This window comes from Somniosus microcephalus, chromosome 13 (assembly GCF_052327205.1).
Source record: "Somniosus microcephalus isolate GS21.2 chromosome 13, FLI_Smic_1.0, whole genome shotgun sequence".
In the NCBI taxonomy this organism is placed as follows: domain Eukaryota; kingdom Metazoa; phylum Chordata; class Chondrichthyes; order Squaliformes; family Somniosidae; genus Somniosus; species Somniosus microcephalus.
In genome coordinates this window covers 181,439,621-181,456,721 of record NC_140999.1, presented here as the reverse complement: position 1 = coordinate 181,456,721, position 17,101 = coordinate 181,439,621, and the positions used below count along the sequence as shown (strand labels likewise).

Here is a 17,101-nt window from a genome sequence, read left to right as displayed (position 1 = left end):
GTGGCCCCTTTAACGGGCTGCACGGCCCATTCAAATTTCCGCGCATGCGCATTTATTCCATTTATAGGGCGGTGAGCCGGCTGCGCGGGACCTCCAGACCGCTGCGTGGCCGCGCAACTTAACGTGAACATTGATTCGGACCACTGCTTTTTTTGATATATATTAATGACCTGGACTTGGGGATCCAGGGCAAAATTTACAGATGACACGATACTCGGAAATGTAGCAAACAATGAGGATAGTAACAGACTTCAGGAGGATGTAGCCAGACTGGTGAAATGGGCAGAAACGTGGCAGATTAAATTTAATGTAGAGAAGTGTGAAGTGATTCATTTTGGTAGGAAGAATGAGGAGAGGCAATATAAACTAAATGGTCCAGTTTTACAGAGGGTGCAGGAACAGAGAGGCCTCGGGGGGTATGTACACAAATCTTAGAAGGTGGCAGGACAAGTTGAGAAGGCTGTTAAAAAAGCATACAGGATCCTTGACTTTATTAATAGAGGAATAGAGTACAAAAGCAAGCAGGTTATGCTAAGCCTTTATAAAACACTGGCTAGGCTTCCGCTGGGCACCACACTTTAGGAAGGATGTCAAGGCCTTGGAGAGGGTGCAGAAGAAATTTACTAGAATGGGACCAGGGATGAGGGACTTGAGTTACATGGAGAGACTGGAGAAGCTGGGGTTGTTCTCCTTAAGCAAAGAAGATTAGGAGGAGATTTGATAGAGTTGTTCAAAATCAGGATGGATTTTGAGAGAGTAAATAAGGAGAAACCGTTTCCAATGGCTGAAGGGACAGAAACCAGATTTAAGGCGATTGGCAAAAGAACCAGAGGTGACATGAGGAGACAGATTTTTACACCAAGTTGTTGTGATCTGGAATGCACTGCCTGAAAGGGCGGTGGAAGCAGATTCAATATTATAATTCAAAAGAGATTGAGGTAAATACTTGAAGGGAAAACATTTACAGGGCTATGGGGAAAGAGCAGGGGGGAGTGGGATTAATTGGATCGCTCTTTCAAAGAGCCGGCACAGGCACGATGGGCCAAATGGCCTCCTTCTGTACTGTATCATTCTCTACAACTGCAGCAAGACATCCTTGCTCCTGTACTGGAATCCTCTCTCTATGAAGGCCAGCATACCATTTGCCTTCTTAACCGCCTGCTGCACCTGCATGCTTACCTTCAGCGACTGGAGCACAAGGACACCCAGGTCTCATTGCACTTCCCCTTTTCCCAATCTATTGCCGTTCAGATAATAATCACCAGCTTCTGGTACAGCTTCTGAATCCTAAGGGACAAGATCCACTCACCGGAAGCACCGTGAAATTGTTCACGGAGAAATGGCTGTATGACACCTGAAATTGTAACGGTTGCTATAATCAGCTGCCTGGACTTGTGTACAATCATGTTTTGTTAGTGGAAGAATACAGGCCAGCACGGAGTGTTTCGGCGTGCGTGTGGGGGTGGGTGGCGATGCAGAGGCTTTCGCTTGGCTGTGTTATCTGTTCCTGTGGTTTATTTTGCTTCAGTGCTTTGGTGTATACCTTACTGTTTTCTTCTTTAAATTCCCCTTCAAGGCCAGAGAGCACAGGAAGTTTGCCGTAGCTGAGGGAGATCATCTCACAATGCTGAACGTCTATGAGGCTTTCATTAAGGTTTGAATCCAGCCTTTCGTGTCTTGATCACAGCAGTTACAGAATCGATATCATACTATGCATAAACCAATAGAAAGTGCTCATGAGCCAATGTTATACTTAACAAAACTGTGACATAATACTAATATAAAGCTTTGCCCTAGAGTATTCATTTCATAGAAATATTCACTGAACTAGGGCTCCGGTTATGGCCTTGTGGGTCAAAGACAGAAAGAAGAAAGAAAGACTTGCATTTATATAGCGCCTTTCACGACCACCGGAAGTCCCAAAGTGCTTTACAGCCAATGAAGTACTTTTTTTTGTTGAAGTGGTGTCACTGTTGTAATATAGGAAACGTGGCAGCCAATTTGCGCACAGCAAGCTCCCACAAACAGAAATGTGATAATGATCAGATAATCTGTTTTAGTTATGTTGATTGAGGGATAAATATTGGCCAGGACACCGGGGAGAACTCCCCTGCTCTTCTTCGAAATAGTGCCATGGGATCTTTTACGTACACCTTAGAGAGCAGGCGGGGCCTCGGTTTAACCCGAAAGACGGCACCTCCGACAGTGCAGCACTCTCTCAGTACTGCACTGGGAGTGTCAATGCCCGAGCTTGGACTAAGCTTTGCAGAGCAGGTGGCCCCAGATTTGATTCCAGGTCTGTGCTGAGCTAACTGATCTTGTGCTAGGTAAGGGTAAAAAGACAACCAGTGTCCCAACTTCTGTTTATTGTCCAGTGACACCCTTACTGAAAAGTGCATGTGGGTGTGAGAAAAGGATCAGACTCAGAGGTGATGCTCCCCAGAGTCAAACAGCCTGCCAACACTCACTGTCTAGGCTCACGCATGAAGATTGGCCACTTGGGTGAGATATAGGATGGCTGCGAGTGTCTGTGGAACCGTATCCCAACAGTGAAGCCAATTCCTCCAGGAGGAGAGAGGAGAAAAATGGGTGGGGAAATCCCTTTTTTTTAAATGTAGTGTCGCTTATATCAAGAGAATCCAGGCCAGCATGGTGCAGGTTGCCCCAGGTGGCTTGCTGCAGTACCTTTTTCATCCATTGACTGAAAAGCTTTTTTCTTCAATGACTGGATATCTCCCTGACAGCCAGATACCAGTGAGTAGAGCTCAAGGTGCCTGCATTCTGGCCTCTTCATCACTCCGCCATTGGTGGCCGTGCCTTCCGCTGCCTGGGCCCGTAGCTCTGGAATTCCCTCCCTGAACCTCTCTACCTCTCTCTCCTCCTTTAAGACGCTCCTTCAACTTACCTCTTTGACCAAGCTTTTGGTCACCTGTCCTAATATCTCTTTATGTGGCTCGCTGTCAAATTTTGTTTGATAATGCTCCTGTGAAGTGCCTTGGGACGTTTTAAAGGTGCTACATAAATGCAAATTGTTGTTGCCTTTGAGGCACTAGCGATGCGAGTGAGCGGCATAACCACAGCTGTCTGTCCGCACTGGTTCATTATAACTGGGTCAGAATTTGTTCTAATTCAAACAAAGGATAGAAGGAGAAGGGGATGTTACTGTATTGGAGGGAAGTTGGGTGCTACACCTGACGAGCAAACTCTTCGTTCCTGGAGTTGTGATGCAAACATACCTCACAGCAATCCCATTTTAATTGGAATGTCCCAACATTAACCATCACCACTGAAAAGGGGCAGCGACACGCTATGCTCTCAAGCTGGAAAAATCAGCTGGATTCTACAGGAAACCAGTCTCCTGTTCCCAAGTGCCAACCCAACTTCCACCCTTTGAACACGTTGTAGGAGGTATGGATATGCTACCTACAACAGTGAAGACCTCAGCAGGAAAATAGAGACTTGTGATCCAGTAGAGAGTAGAGGAATATGGGCTTGCGAGAGGAGATGAAAGATGGTCAAATTGAGTCTTGAAAGTGGATGTAACCGAGCTGCCCGTGTCCTAACTCGCACCAAGTCCCGTTCACCCATCACCCCTGTGCTCACAGGCCTACATTGGCTCCTGGTTAAGCAACACCTCGATCCTTGTTTTCAAATCCCTCCATGGCCTCTCCCCTCCCTATCTCTGTAATGCCCTCCAGCCCGACAACCCTCCGAAGTATCTGCACTCCTCTAATTCTGGCTTCTTGAGCATCCCCGATTTTAATCGCTCCACTATTGGTGGCTGTGCCTTCAGCTGCCGAGGCTCTAAGCTCTGGAATTCCCTCCCTAAACCTCTCCGCTTCTCTACCTCTCGTTGCTCCTTCAAGACCCTCTTTAAAACCTTTGTGATCAAGCTTTTGGTCACCGGCCCTAATATCTCCTTATGTGGCTCGGTGTCAAATTTAGTTTTATAACGCTCCTGTGAAGCACCTTGGGACGTTTTACTACATTCGAGGTGCTATATAAATACAAGTTGTTGTTGTTGTAAAGTAAAACCAGAAAATGCTGGATATACAGTGCAGGCTCATTACCCTCCGTAAAGAGAAGTCAGGTTAGTTCTGACGTCAGTTCCGATGAAAGATTCGCACTCGATACACTTTCTCTTTACAGATGCTGACTGACCTGCTAAGCATTCTCAATATTTTTTTAATCTCACAGAGCTAGAAAGGAGACTGTTTTCCATTCCTACTTTCTTATGTTCTTCAATTCTTTTTATTTTAGAGCAATGTGGCGCGACTGCTATCCACGATGAGTTAAAGGTTGACGCTGTCAATATTAATATATTTTCTTTGTCTGTTGCAGCACAATAAAAACTCGCAGTGGTGCCAGAAACATTTCTTAAACTACAGAGGACTTGTTCGAGCCACAACAGTGCGGGAGCAACTGAAAAAGTTACTGTCCAAATTCAGAGTGCCGAAGAAATCAAGCGAAGGTACGGACCAGTGGAGTATTTGAAATTCCTTATACTGGGCACAACTGAGTTTCGTGTTTAAAGGCCTTATATTGTGCTTCTAACTCGCACCAAATCCTGTTCACCCATCACCCCTGTGCTCGCTGATCTGCATTGGCTCCCGGTTAATCAACGCCTCGATTTAAAAATTCTCATCCTTGTTTTCAAATCCCTCCATGACCTCACCCCTCCCTATATCTGTAATCTCCCCCAGCCCCACAACCCTCTGTGATATCTGCCCTCCTCTAATTTTTGGCCTCTTGAACATCCCCGATTTTAATTGCTCCACCATTGGTGGCCACGCCTTCAGCTGCCAAGGCCCTAACCTCTGGAATTCCCTCCCTAAGCCTCTCCGCCTCTCTACCTCGCTTTCATCCCTTAAGATGCTCCTTAAAACCTACCTCTTCCCTAATATCTCCCTCCGTATGTGGCTCGGTGTCAAATTTTGTTTGATAACGCTCGTGTGAAGCGCCTTGGGACGTTTATCAAAGACCCTATATAAATGCAATTTGTTATTGTTCTTCTTGTTGTGCTGTTGGCTGGCTGTGCAAAAACAATAGTTAATAACAGTTAAAAGGGGCGGCACTTGTTCTGTGGCAATTATGTCAGAGGATTGTGTCTGCTGCCAACAAGCTTTTGGTTCTCCACTGCTAACGGGGGCCTGTTGCTGAATTTATTTATTCGGACTTGGAATAGTGGAGCCGACAGCCTTTGGCCCAGTTTAAATAGTGAGAAATCCTCTTAACGGAATTTTTTTTTTGCTCTTATCAATAGCGCCATGTAACCGGTTGATAAGAAAAATCCAGGGTAGCGTTTTTTTTTATCCTCGTGGAGAAGCATCTGGCTTCTGTCTGCTACTTTCCCCTCCCTCACCCCAACAGCTGGACTAACATCAGGAACTTACTGTGTACAGTGAATTATAGGCGCATCGCTACATACCATCGGTCTGTGGTGCAGTCAATGTCTTCTTCTTCTTAGGCAGTCCCTCGGAACCGAGGATGACCTGCTTCCACATTAAAAATGAGTTCTCAGGTGACTGATGAGTCCAATGCGGGAACTACAGACTCTGTCACACGTGGGGCAGACGGTGGTTGAAGGGGCGGGTGGGTGGGGTGCTTGGGTTGACGTGCGCTCCTTGCGCTGCCTGCGCTTGGCTTCCGCTTGCTCCCGGCGAAGAGACTCGAGGTGTTCGGCGCCTTCCCGGATGCTTCTCCTCCACTTTGTGCGGTCTTGGGCCAGGGATTCCCAGGTGTTGGTGGGAATGTTACACTTTTTCAAGGAGGCTTTGAGGGTGTCCTTGAAGCATTTCCTCTGCCCACCTGGGGCTCTCTTGCCGTGCCAGAGCTCCAAGTAGAGCGCTTGTTTTGGGAGTCTCGTATCGGGCATGCGGACAATGTGACCCGTCCATCGGAGCTGATTGAGCATGGTCAAAGCTTCGATGTACTGCACTACTGGCCCCTGAAAGCACCTGTAATCCTAATAGATCCCTGGTTTAACTCTCTGGGTCAAGGTAGTGAAAGTGTGTTACAATATCAGACTGAGAGACATTGGACATATCAGAGATTAATATAGTGCAGAGTGGGAATTTATTGGATGTTTCACTATTACTTTAATTAGAATTGTGAGATCGTGATAATCTGGTCACATGTCAGTCTCTAACTCCCTGCAGTACGATACAGAAAGGTTCCACATGTCAACCCTTAAGTGGAAGTGTATAAGGTCTTGCGTATGTGTATCTTAATTCATATAATGTAAGAATTAAATCATGAAATGGTATTCAGCCGTTAAATTTGTTGACATTCTATAGATTATTGCAAAATGTAACCCTACTGGCTCCAATGTACAGGAAACTTTGGTTTATCCGGAGGTTAACTGTCCAGAATGCTTGAGCCACCGGCAAAAATCAGGAGCCGTTTCGTTAGTTTTTTTTTCTTTTCGTTGCTTTTTTTTCACCAGTCAGGCTCTGCAAGGTCTCGCTGAAGCTGTTACTAAGCTACAGAGACGCTTACAAGGTACGGCCGACTGTTTAGAAGCTGTTGAGGGTTTGTTGCCAGATACGGAGCTCAAAATCTCCGTATGTTTCAACATTAGCGCTGGTTTGTCCAGCAGTTTTGATGGGACGGCAACAGCTCGGTCCCGTCGGTGCCGGATAGCACAAAGTTTCCTGTATGAAAATGGTGAAATTAATGATTACAAGCTGCTGTCAGAACAATGGCCTGTCCCAGCCCCCTCCAGTTCCAGCCCACCTCAGTCCCTGTCCAGGACCCCTCCAGTCCCAGTCCTCTCCACAGTCCCAGGCCCCACTCCAGTCCCAGGCTGATGATACAAAGCTAGATGGGGCAGTAAGCTGTGAGGAGAACACAGAGTCTGCAAAGGGATATAGATAGACTTTGAGTGGGCAGTAAGGTGGCAGATGGAGTATAATGTAGGGAAATGTGAGGTTATTCACTTTGGTAGGAAGAATAGAAAAACAATATTTTTTAAATGGTGAGAAACTTTCAGATGTTGGTGTTCAGAGAGATTTGGGTGTCCTCGTGCAAGAAACACAGAAAGCTAGCATGCAGGTACAGCAAGCAATAAGGAAGGCAAATGGCATGTTGGCCTTTATTGCAAGGGGGTTGGAGTATAAGAGTAAGGAAGTCTTGCTACAATTGTACAGGGCCTTGGTGAGACCACACCTGGAGTACTGGGCACAGTTTTGGTCTCCTTATCTAAGGAAGGATATACTTGCCTTAGAGGCGGTGCAACGAAGGGTCACTAGATTGATTCCTGGGATGAGAGAGCTGTCCTAGGATGAGAGATTGTGTAGAATGGGCCGATACTCTCTGGAGTTTAGAAGAATGAGAGGTGATCTCATTGAAACCTACAAGATTCTGAAGGGGATTGACAGGGTAGATACTGAGAGGTTGTTTCCCCTGGCTGGAGTGTCTAGAACTGGGGGGCATAGTCTCAGGATAAGGGGTAGGCCATTTAAGACTGAGATGAGGAGGACTTTCTTCACTCGGAGGGTTGTGAATCTTTGGAATTCTCTGCCCCAGAGGGCTGTGAATGCTGAGTCTTTGAGTATATTCAAGGCTGAGATCGATAGATTTTTGGACTCTAGGGGAATCAAGGGATATGGAGATCGGGCGGGAAAGTAGAGTTGAGGTCAACGATCAGCCGTGATCTTATTGAATGGCGGAGCAGGCTCGAGGGGCCGTATGGCCGACTCCTGCTCTTACTTATGTTCTTATGTTCCAGCCCCAGGCCCGCCCGCTCCAGTCTCAGGCTCCCCTCCTGTCCTAGGCACGCCCCCCCCCCCCCCCCCATCCTGTCCCAGGCACCCCCCCTCCTGTCTCCGGGCCCCTCCCCCCACCACCATCCTGTCCCAGCAGCCCCCCCCCCCCACCATCCTGTCCCAGGCAACCCCCCTCCTGTCTCAGGGCCCCCCCCCCCCCACCACCATCCTGTCCCAGCAGCCCCCTCTCCAGACCCAGTCCTCTCCACAGTCCCAGTTTTAATGGTAATACTTTAACCGAAACAGAACATGAGTAAAGTAGTCTGCTCCTACAGCCGTCTGAAATGAGAGCTGACCTGTGTGTTACATGTTCTCTCGTCAGGTGACCCGGATCCCATCCTGCGATGTATCGTTTCAGGGTTCTTCGCGAATGCTGCAAAGTTTCATTACAGCGGATTCTACAGGTAACAAGGAGGCAGTTTTACCAACACGTTTTTCATTCTTTCCTCTCATTACCTTGTAATCCTCTTTAATGTACCTAACATCCGTCACTATAAAGCAATCTGACATGCTGCTCACTCCTCTCTGAAACACTTTGTACTCTTCATTATAACTCTCTTCGTCAGACTCCATCCCACACCCCTTTGTGAAACATGCTGCTTACGGCTCTGTCTTTAATGACAAAACCAGATATTTAAAGACCCAGTCTGTGAGACTTTTCGTTCAAGCCTCAACAATGGCCTTATCGCTACAATTAGCCTTTGCTTCTCAGAGTTAAGATGGGGAAAATAGGACAGAGTACCCGCTCCTGATCACTATCCAGTGACCCCTCCGGAGGTGCATATGTGTGACTGTCAGGCGAGGTCAGGATTGGGCTCAGCTCTCGTACCCCTGTGATTGAATTGCCTGCCAATACGCGTCTTCAAAACTGACACACAAATAATGGCCACTTGGGTGAGCAGAGTCAGCACCTTCGGGTGAGAAGGAGAAGAGAGAGATTTAGTGAGAAGCAAAATTCTTTCTATGACCCTCTGTAGCAGCTTTATAATGAGGTGTCCATTTTACAGCACTCTCCATTATAATTCACAAAATAATCTGCACTCTGATATATCCTACACCTTTTTATTGTGACATGCTCCAGTACAGACTGTATGTATTGGCATATTTGTAAAAGAAAAGTAACTGAAAGACTTTTTTTTTTTTTACAGGACTATTCGAGATGACTATGAGCTTCATATTCACCCAACTTCTGTATTATATGGTGAGAAGGAACCACAGTGGTAAGTTTGACTCCATGACGATTATTACGTCATTTTTTTCATGTAACTTATAGAATCATAGAATGCTACAGCACACAAGGAGGCCATTTGGCCCATCGTGCCTGCGCCAGCTCTTTGAAAGAGCTATCTAATTAGTCCCATTCCCCATAGCTCTGCTCATTTTTTCCCTTTCAAGTATTTATCCAATTCCCTTTTGAAAGTTAATATTGAATCTTCTTCCGCCGCCCTTTCAGGCAGCGCATTCCAGATCACAACATCTGGGATAGTAAATGCTCATTTTTTGGGTGGAGTGTGGAAACCTTATAGCGACTTGTGAAATAACAGTTGTGAATTTCTAAACTCCTCATTGTCGCATTCCAACTGCCTCTATGCCATCAGGGTTGTGTACAACGAGATCATCCAGACATCCAAGTACTTCATGAGGGATGTGACCGCGATTGAGTCTTCGTGGTTGATAGAGTTAGCTCCGCACTTCTATCAGCAAAGAACTGTAAGTATCCACCCACTTGGTGTTCTGTTTAAGAGAGCACCTGTAGTGCATCGATGGGCTGCATAAACAAAATAGTTGGCTTGGATAATAAAGATGGACCTGGGTGTCCTTGTACACCAGTCACTGAAAGCAAACATGCAGGGGCAGCAAGCAGTTAGGAAGGCAAATGGTATGTTGGCCTTCATTGCAAGAGGATTTGAGTACAGGAGCAAGGATGTCTTACCACAGTTCTACAGGGCCTTGGTGAGACCACACCTGGAGTACTGTGTGCAGTTTTGGTCTCCTTACCTAAGAAAGGATATACTCGCCATAGAGGGAGTGCAGCGAAGGTTCACCATACTGATTCCTGGGATGGCAGGACTGTCGTATGAGGAGAGATTGGGTCGACTAGGCCCGTATTCACTAGAGTTTAGAAGAATGATAGGGGATCTCATTGAGACGTATAAAATTCTGACAGGGCTAGACAGACCGGATGCAGGGAGGATGTTTCCCCTGGCTGGGGGGTCAAGAACGAGGGGTCACAGTCTCAGGATACGGGGTAGGACATTTAGGACTGAGATGAGGAGAAATTTCTTCACTCAGAGGGTGGTGAGCCTGTGGAATTCTCTACAGAAGGCTGTGGAGGCCAAGTCACTGAATATATTTAAGAAGGAGATAGATAGATTTCTAGACACAAAAGGCATCAAGGGGTATGGGGAGAGAGCGGAAATATGGTATTGAGATAGAGGATCAGCCATGATCATATTGAATGGCGGAGCAGGCTTGAAGGGCCGAATGGCCTACTCCTGCTCCTATTTTTCTATGTTTCTTTGTATTTTTCTATGTTTCATACATTCAAGAGGCTCGGCTGTAATAAGAACATAAGAAATAGGAGCAGGAGTAGGCCATACGGCCCCTCGGGCCTGCTCCGCCATTCAATAGGATCATGGCTGATCTGAATCTAGACTCACGTCCACTTCCCTGCCCTCTCCCCGTAACCCCTAATTCCCTTATCTGCTAGGAAAATGTCTATCTCCATTTTAAATTTATTTAATGTTACAGCTTCCACAGCTCTCTGGGGTAGCAAATTCCATAGATTTACTACCCTCTGAGTGAAGAAGTTTCTCCTCATCTCAGTTTTGAAAGGGCAGCCCCTTATTCTAAGATTATGCCCCCTAGTTCTAGTCTCACCCATCAGTGGAAACATCCTCACCGCATCCACCCGATCAAGCCCCCTCACAATCTTATATGTTTCGATAAGATCGCCTCTCATTCTTCTGAACTCCAATGAGTAGAGTCCCAACCTACTCAACCTTTCCTCATACGTCAACCCCCTCATCTCTGGAATCAACCGAGTGAACCTTCTCTGAACCGCCTCGAGAGCAAGTATATCTTTTCTTAAATATGGAAACCAAAACTGCACGCAGTATTCCAGGTGTGGCCTCACCAATACCCTGTATAACTGCAGCAAGACTTCCCTGTTTTTATACTCCATCCCCCTTGCAATAAAAGCCAAGATTCCATTAAGTTACAAGAGCGATTTATGATGCCACTTCTAAACTCAGAAATAGTGAGATACAAAAGTGGAACAAATGTCAGGCCGTATCATGTCATCAGTATGTTTCAAAGCACTTCACATTCAATGAATTACTTTTGAGGTGTGGTCACTGCTCTGTAAAGGCAGGTGCAGCATCCAGTTTGCACACAGCAATATCCCACAAATGGAAAAAAATATGAAGGACCAGTTAGCCTATTTTTTGTGTTGGTGGTTGTGGGAGGAAGGTTGGCCCTTTTGCTTCCCAGTTTTGCCCATTGTTCCCCTGAAGGAGGCGGGGGGGGAAATGGGAGGAAAAAGGGGAACAAAATACAAATGTCACTGAGTATTGTCACCAGGATGAACATTCAAGCATTTTAGTTATCTTCTTGCTGGGGTACGATTAAAAACACAGGGTAGCCTCCCAGAGTTCTCTCTAAGCTGCGTGGCCACACAGTAATGGGAAAGGTCCCACACAGGCAGCTCACCGGCTTCTCCATTATAAATACCACCTGACGTGATAAAACTCACTACGCACTTGGTTTGAATATAAAGCAAGGCTTTAATCAACTTGTTTCAGAACATGGAGGTCTAGTTGTACTTCACTAGTTCCTTGTCTTACAAAATGTCCCTGGCAAGCTGGGGCCGACGCCCGAGTATTTATACTCCTTGGACGGCGCCACCAGCTGGCCGTCCAGCGTTATTTCACGAGTAGTTTCTTGATGAATGATGAGATTTATAACACCACCCATGCGCGGAAATTTAAAGGGGCTGCACAGAACAAAACGCAGCGTACAGGGAACATTGCACCCTCCGGTACCTCGTCAAAGTGGCCTTATTTTCATCTGTGAGCCTTGACAATGAGTGTTGGCTGGCTATTGGACTATGGGGGGCATCATGGTCACGCTCTATCCTGCCTTCACCTAACGACCACACACATGCACTTCCAGCCGAAGTCACTGGATAAAATTCTAGAGTGAGAGCCCTGCCTAACCCAGGTGCACTGAAGCCAGCTGTAGCACCCCATTGTCACTCAGCTGAGAGCAGTGAAGTTGAACTCAGAATGGAGATAGAAGCTGGGAAAAGATTTCTTTTATTTACGTGAATGACAGAATGGCTCCTTTGGGAAAGGCATCATGTAACTCCACCATACAGAGCAGAAAGTTCCCAGTCCATGATATCAAAGAAAGAACTTGCATTTACATAGGGGGAAAAATTCGGTTGCTTTGCGCTTCCCGTTAGAACCCTACGAGGACGCTAATGGAGCGCAAAGCAACTAACGCCCGGGCGCGGCGATGTTTGCGCCGCTCGCTAAATTGACCAGACATTTTGCGGTGGCACTAAACACTACGGCCACGATCTCCTGACGTCAGTTGAGCGTGTAGCGCCCCGGACCGGATATTGAGTGGTGCCTCCTGCTACACAACAACAGGTTGAGGGGAGCGTTTTGCAGTCGGGAAGGGACTGGGGGAGCGCTATTTAAAGGCGACCGCTTCCTACCTTTTTTTGTCGCCGACATTTTTGCACCACGCATTGAGAGAGAAAGACTTCTGGAGATATTCAATGCTGTGTGAAGGAGTTTTGGATGCTGAGCAGCACTTTGCAGGTTCATTTTGATTTGACCTTCCTTGCATCGATTTAGAAGAGACTATGAGGGCTGCACTCTGAGCTCTTTCCCTGGGACTCTCCATTGTTCTTTGCAGCAGATTTGATGTACAGGTCTCTCCAGGCCGAGATTCAGGGCTGCAATGAGCAAGGTGTGGATGGAGAGCAAGATCGACCCTCCCCTTTAAGAATTGGCCGGCGCCAGTGTGTCTGTGTTCCATTGCTGACTGACATCACATGAGCTTTGCCAACGCTCTGAGGTAGCGCCTCGCTCCTCAGCATTAGCGCCTTAAGAGAGGTGTGTAGCGCCTGATTTAGCGCTCCAATCACCTCCAGGGGCGATAGAAGCCAAGTTTGCAGTCGGAGACAATAATTAGCGCCAGGCGCTAAACTTTGCGCCTGGCCGATAATTGCGCCCCAAACAGGGCGATACCGAATTTCTCCCCCATAGTGTCTTAAGATGTACCTCAGACATTGAATGAATTGTTCGCCATGGGGTCCCTCAGCCAGGGAGGGAAAAAAATCACTCTCTTAATTGCCATCTAGCTACGCAGGTTAATAAGGCCATAAAAAAAGCAAACCAAGCACTAAGGTTTATTTCTAGAGGGATAGAATTGAAAAGTTATGCTAAATTTTTATCGAACCTTGGTTAGCCCACACTTGGAGTACTGTGTACAATTCTGGTCACCATATTATACAAAGGATATAGAGGCACTGGAGAGGGTGCAGAGAAGATTTACAAGGATGATATCAGAAATGCGAGGTTATACATATCAGGAAAGGATGAACAGGCTGGGTCTCCTCTCTTGAAAAGAGAAGGCTGAGGGGTGACCTAATAGAGGTCTTTAAAATTATGAAAGGTTTTTGATAGAGTGGACACAGAGAGAATGTTTCCATCTGTGGGGAAGAGCAAATCTAGAGGCCATCAATATAAGATAGTCACCAAGAAATCAAATAGGGAATTCAGAAGAAACTTCTTTACCCAGAGAGTGGTTGAGGCGAATAGTATAGATGCATTTAAGGGGAGGCTAGACAAGCATATGAGGGAGAAGGGTATATAGGGTTACGCTGATAAAATTAGATGAGGAAAGACGGGAGGAGGCTCGAGTGGAGCATAAATGCCGGCATGGACTGATTAGGCTGAATAGCCTGTTTCTGTGCTGTATATTCTATGTAATCCTATGTATGTAGCGACCCCACTACTGGAAAGTATTGGGTGGGTGGGGATAGAATCGGACTAGGTGATGGCCCCACTGTTAATAGCCTGTTAATGCTCACTCAGTTCATACCTGAAGAACGGCCATTTGGGTGAGGAACTAGAGGGCACCCATGGAACCGTACCCAGCAGAAGCCACTGCCTGCAAGAGAGAGAAGGGGGGGGGAAACTGGCAGAAGAAAATACTTTTGAAGAAGTAAATCTCTATGCGGCTAATCTTGTTTCTCTTATTGTTGTTTGTTTTCAGTCCATTTCTCAGATGGCAAAGAAAGCTCGAGTTACCTGATGGTTTGTTCCTGCAATTCCACTCACACCTGCAAGTGATGGGTTAATCGGTTACTTGCGAAGCCAAATTGTATTTATTTTCCCCCATCTGTTTGTGAATGAACTTCGACGCAGCTCATGCCATCAGATTATTTATTGAGTAAAGTTAAAAGCAGAGCTCTTGTTGGGATGTCCAAACTGCAGGTCCAAAGCCCTGGCAATCTTAACCATCAAAGGCAAGGCACTCAGTTCAATTTACGCTTATATCTCTCATTTGCTGGTTAGGCCTGTTTTTAGCACTGTTGCCTCATTTGAGCATAAACCCTAACTCAGTATCAGCAACGTGAGATATGTACAAATTAATTGGGAGCATGGATTTAATCTCACTCAATATGTGGTCCCTAAACCTTCATGGTGCACACTTATCTAGTCAACAGGACAAAAAGCTTGAACATCCCTTTTTAGACCAACCTATCTATATACAGTGTACATAGTCTCGAACCGACTCATCCTGTATCCAAGCTGTGAAGGTGAGAACATTGCAGACTCCAGTGCAAAGTACCTTATCTCTTAGGAAATAAATACACCCAGGTACTGTACTGAAATCAGGGCTTCCAGAGTGATCAGTGGGTGTTCAATGCCACAGTAATTGCATACTTTCTTGTTCATTATTTAATCTTCAGCTTCTTCTGTGAAGAATAGTGCTTTCAGCAACAGTTGTAAATGGGTGTGTTGCCTTGGTTTCTGTACATCGTAAGCATTCCTGGCTATGACATGTTCCTTTCGATCAGTTTTTTTTTAAATATGGCAAATAAATCCATGTCTTAAGTTCTTGTGTGGGTCTGTGCCCTCTTTACAATTCTTTCAGGTTGTTTTGTGTAGATGTGCCCACATTGCACCAGAGTCCAAGACCATTTCCTTCCACATCAGGAGAATTTCCATTCTCGGCTAGGTTGCTGATAGAAGAGGTGTCCAGACGGGTTTTTTCCTACAGCACGGGTGTCCAGCCTATGGCCCACCTCCCCTTGAATCGCAGGCAGTTCAGTCCGATTTGCACGTTCCTATTTCTTGGTTTGACCTGTTTGGCCCCGCCTGCCATTCGTCGCGACGCCATCGTGCTCCGTGAGATGGAAAAAAATCATGAGCAACGTCGACCTTCCCGTTCACGAAGACTTGAGGAAACCCACCACGAAAACGCTTAAAATCGTGCCGGCCATTCTGGGAAACAGCAGCCAATATTCATGCAGCTGGTATCGACCCACTATCCAGATGGACGGAATCGTGGGACGCATGCACTGTAAAGAACCAACACCTCATCACTGACCCAACAGCAGAGGTCCCTGGCTTCGACCTCCCTCGAAGACAGTGGACGGCGCGCAATGGAATCTGCACAGGGGCATGGACGATGTGGACACCTGCTCCACAAGTGGAAGGTGAGGGACGGCCCGAAGAGCGACTGTGGCCATGCGTCCCAGACCACGAAATACATCACATCAACCTGCCCACTGAGATCTGTTGCGGGAGGCACCTCATTTCTCCACTCGGCATCTCAGGAGGCCATCGAATGGAGAGCCAAACTAGACATCCCATAATAAGCTTCTCCCGTCATACGAAACAACAACAACCTGTTTGGATTTAGTGGGCCTGGAGCTTTTGAAAGGACTGTTTTAGCACTGTTGCCTTATTGGTGGCTAAACCTCTGAATCAGAATACCAGAATCTAATATATGCAAATCAATGGGAACATGGACTTAAACGAACAACTTAAATTTGAATTGATGTAAATATTATATGTTCTCCCTTCCCTTCCCCGTGACAAAATGGTACACACACTTATGCGGCCCACAAAGACAAAAGCTTGCACTGTCTGTCCCAGAAGCTTGCTACAGAGCTGAATTGACGGGGTCCAGCTTGTTTGCCTGCCCTTTTGCCTGGGAATGGTGCATGCCATTATAGATGCCGAAAGAGGGGGTGAAAAATAACTAATAAAAAAAATGAGTAGAAACACTTAAGTGTTCCCAATTTCTGTTGTATAACCTGTTTGGTATTTTCCAATGGCAGTTGAAGGAGGCATTGTGACCAAGCGTGCACATTATTTTTCATTTACTGGGAAAGCTATTGGGAGAGTGTGAGTTGTCAGCGAACTTTGGCCTCTTTGTTGTAGTCTGAGTTCTGCAGAGCCTGCCTCTGTTCAGTGATGGGAGGTCTGGCAAGCCGAAGAGAAGCGCCTTGTTCTTCAACTCAGCACAGCTCAAACGTTGGACTATTTCTGCGGGTGAAACACTCTCCTGACAATGTTATATTACCTGGTGAAGCTCTCCTTTTCGTGCAAGACCTCAAACACAAAACGTAATTAACCACTACTTGCTGAACCGAGGTGATTGGAGCATGGTTTCTGACCACAAGAAGGGTCCAGGATTGCCCCTTGATCACCCAGTGCAACTTCTCCAGGCCGTTCCTGTTGGCAGCCACTAAGCTCAGTTTTTTGGCACGCCTGCCCTCATTAAAAAAGTTTCCGGCACCCATACTTTTTTGGTATCTGAAGAAAGAAAAATCGCCACTGTTAGAAATGATTATTTTAGTATGAAACAGCTGGTTTGCACTGTGACAGATATCACATCTCCTCCTGCCGTGGCAGCCAGCAGGAGTGTTTCAGTCTGAGCTTTTGGAGGAGGCTGCTCTGGAAAAACCACTAAAGGAAACAGTAGAACTTCAGAAAGGAAACAATTAATGCTGGAAGTATGGTGGGGGTGGGAGGAGTGGGGGGGGGGGGGGGCGCATCAGTCAGCATCTGAAGCAGAGAAAAACAACATTTCAGTGGGACCCTTCATCAGAACGGGAAATACCAAAGTGTTTATTTGGATTGGAATTTTTGAAATTGACATGATCGACACATGAAAAGTGGAACAAGGCATCCTACTGAAAGACAGGTAAGTGGAATGTGGCGTTCAGTCCATTCAGCTCACCCTGTCAGTTAAATCTGTGTTCAAAATCAGTTCAGGTTATATTTATCTTTCCCACCCCCCCC

At 46.4% G+C, this 17,101-nt stretch overlaps 1 protein-coding gene across 1 annotated transcript in view; it reads left to right on the top strand.

Annotated features, from left to right (window-relative positions):
- dhx35 (DEAH-box helicase 35) overlaps nucleotides 1-14,905 on the top strand; it is a 75,294-nt gene extending 60,389 nt beyond the window's left edge. The window contains exons 17-22 of the mRNA XM_086005723.1: nucleotides 1,577-1,654; nucleotides 4,342-4,471; nucleotides 8,089-8,170; nucleotides 8,915-8,986; nucleotides 9,365-9,476; nucleotides 14,058-14,905. Coding sequence (XP_085861849.1) covers nucleotides 1,577-1,654; nucleotides 4,342-4,471; nucleotides 8,089-8,170; nucleotides 8,915-8,986; nucleotides 9,365-9,476; nucleotides 14,058-14,096 — 513 coding nt within the window. The 3' untranslated portion in view covers nucleotides 14,097-14,905. The remainder of the gene's footprint in view (nucleotides 1-1,576; nucleotides 1,655-4,341; nucleotides 4,472-8,088; nucleotides 8,171-8,914; nucleotides 8,987-9,364; nucleotides 9,477-14,057) is intronic.
- The last annotated feature ends 2,196 nt before the right edge of the window (nucleotides 14,906-17,101 follow it).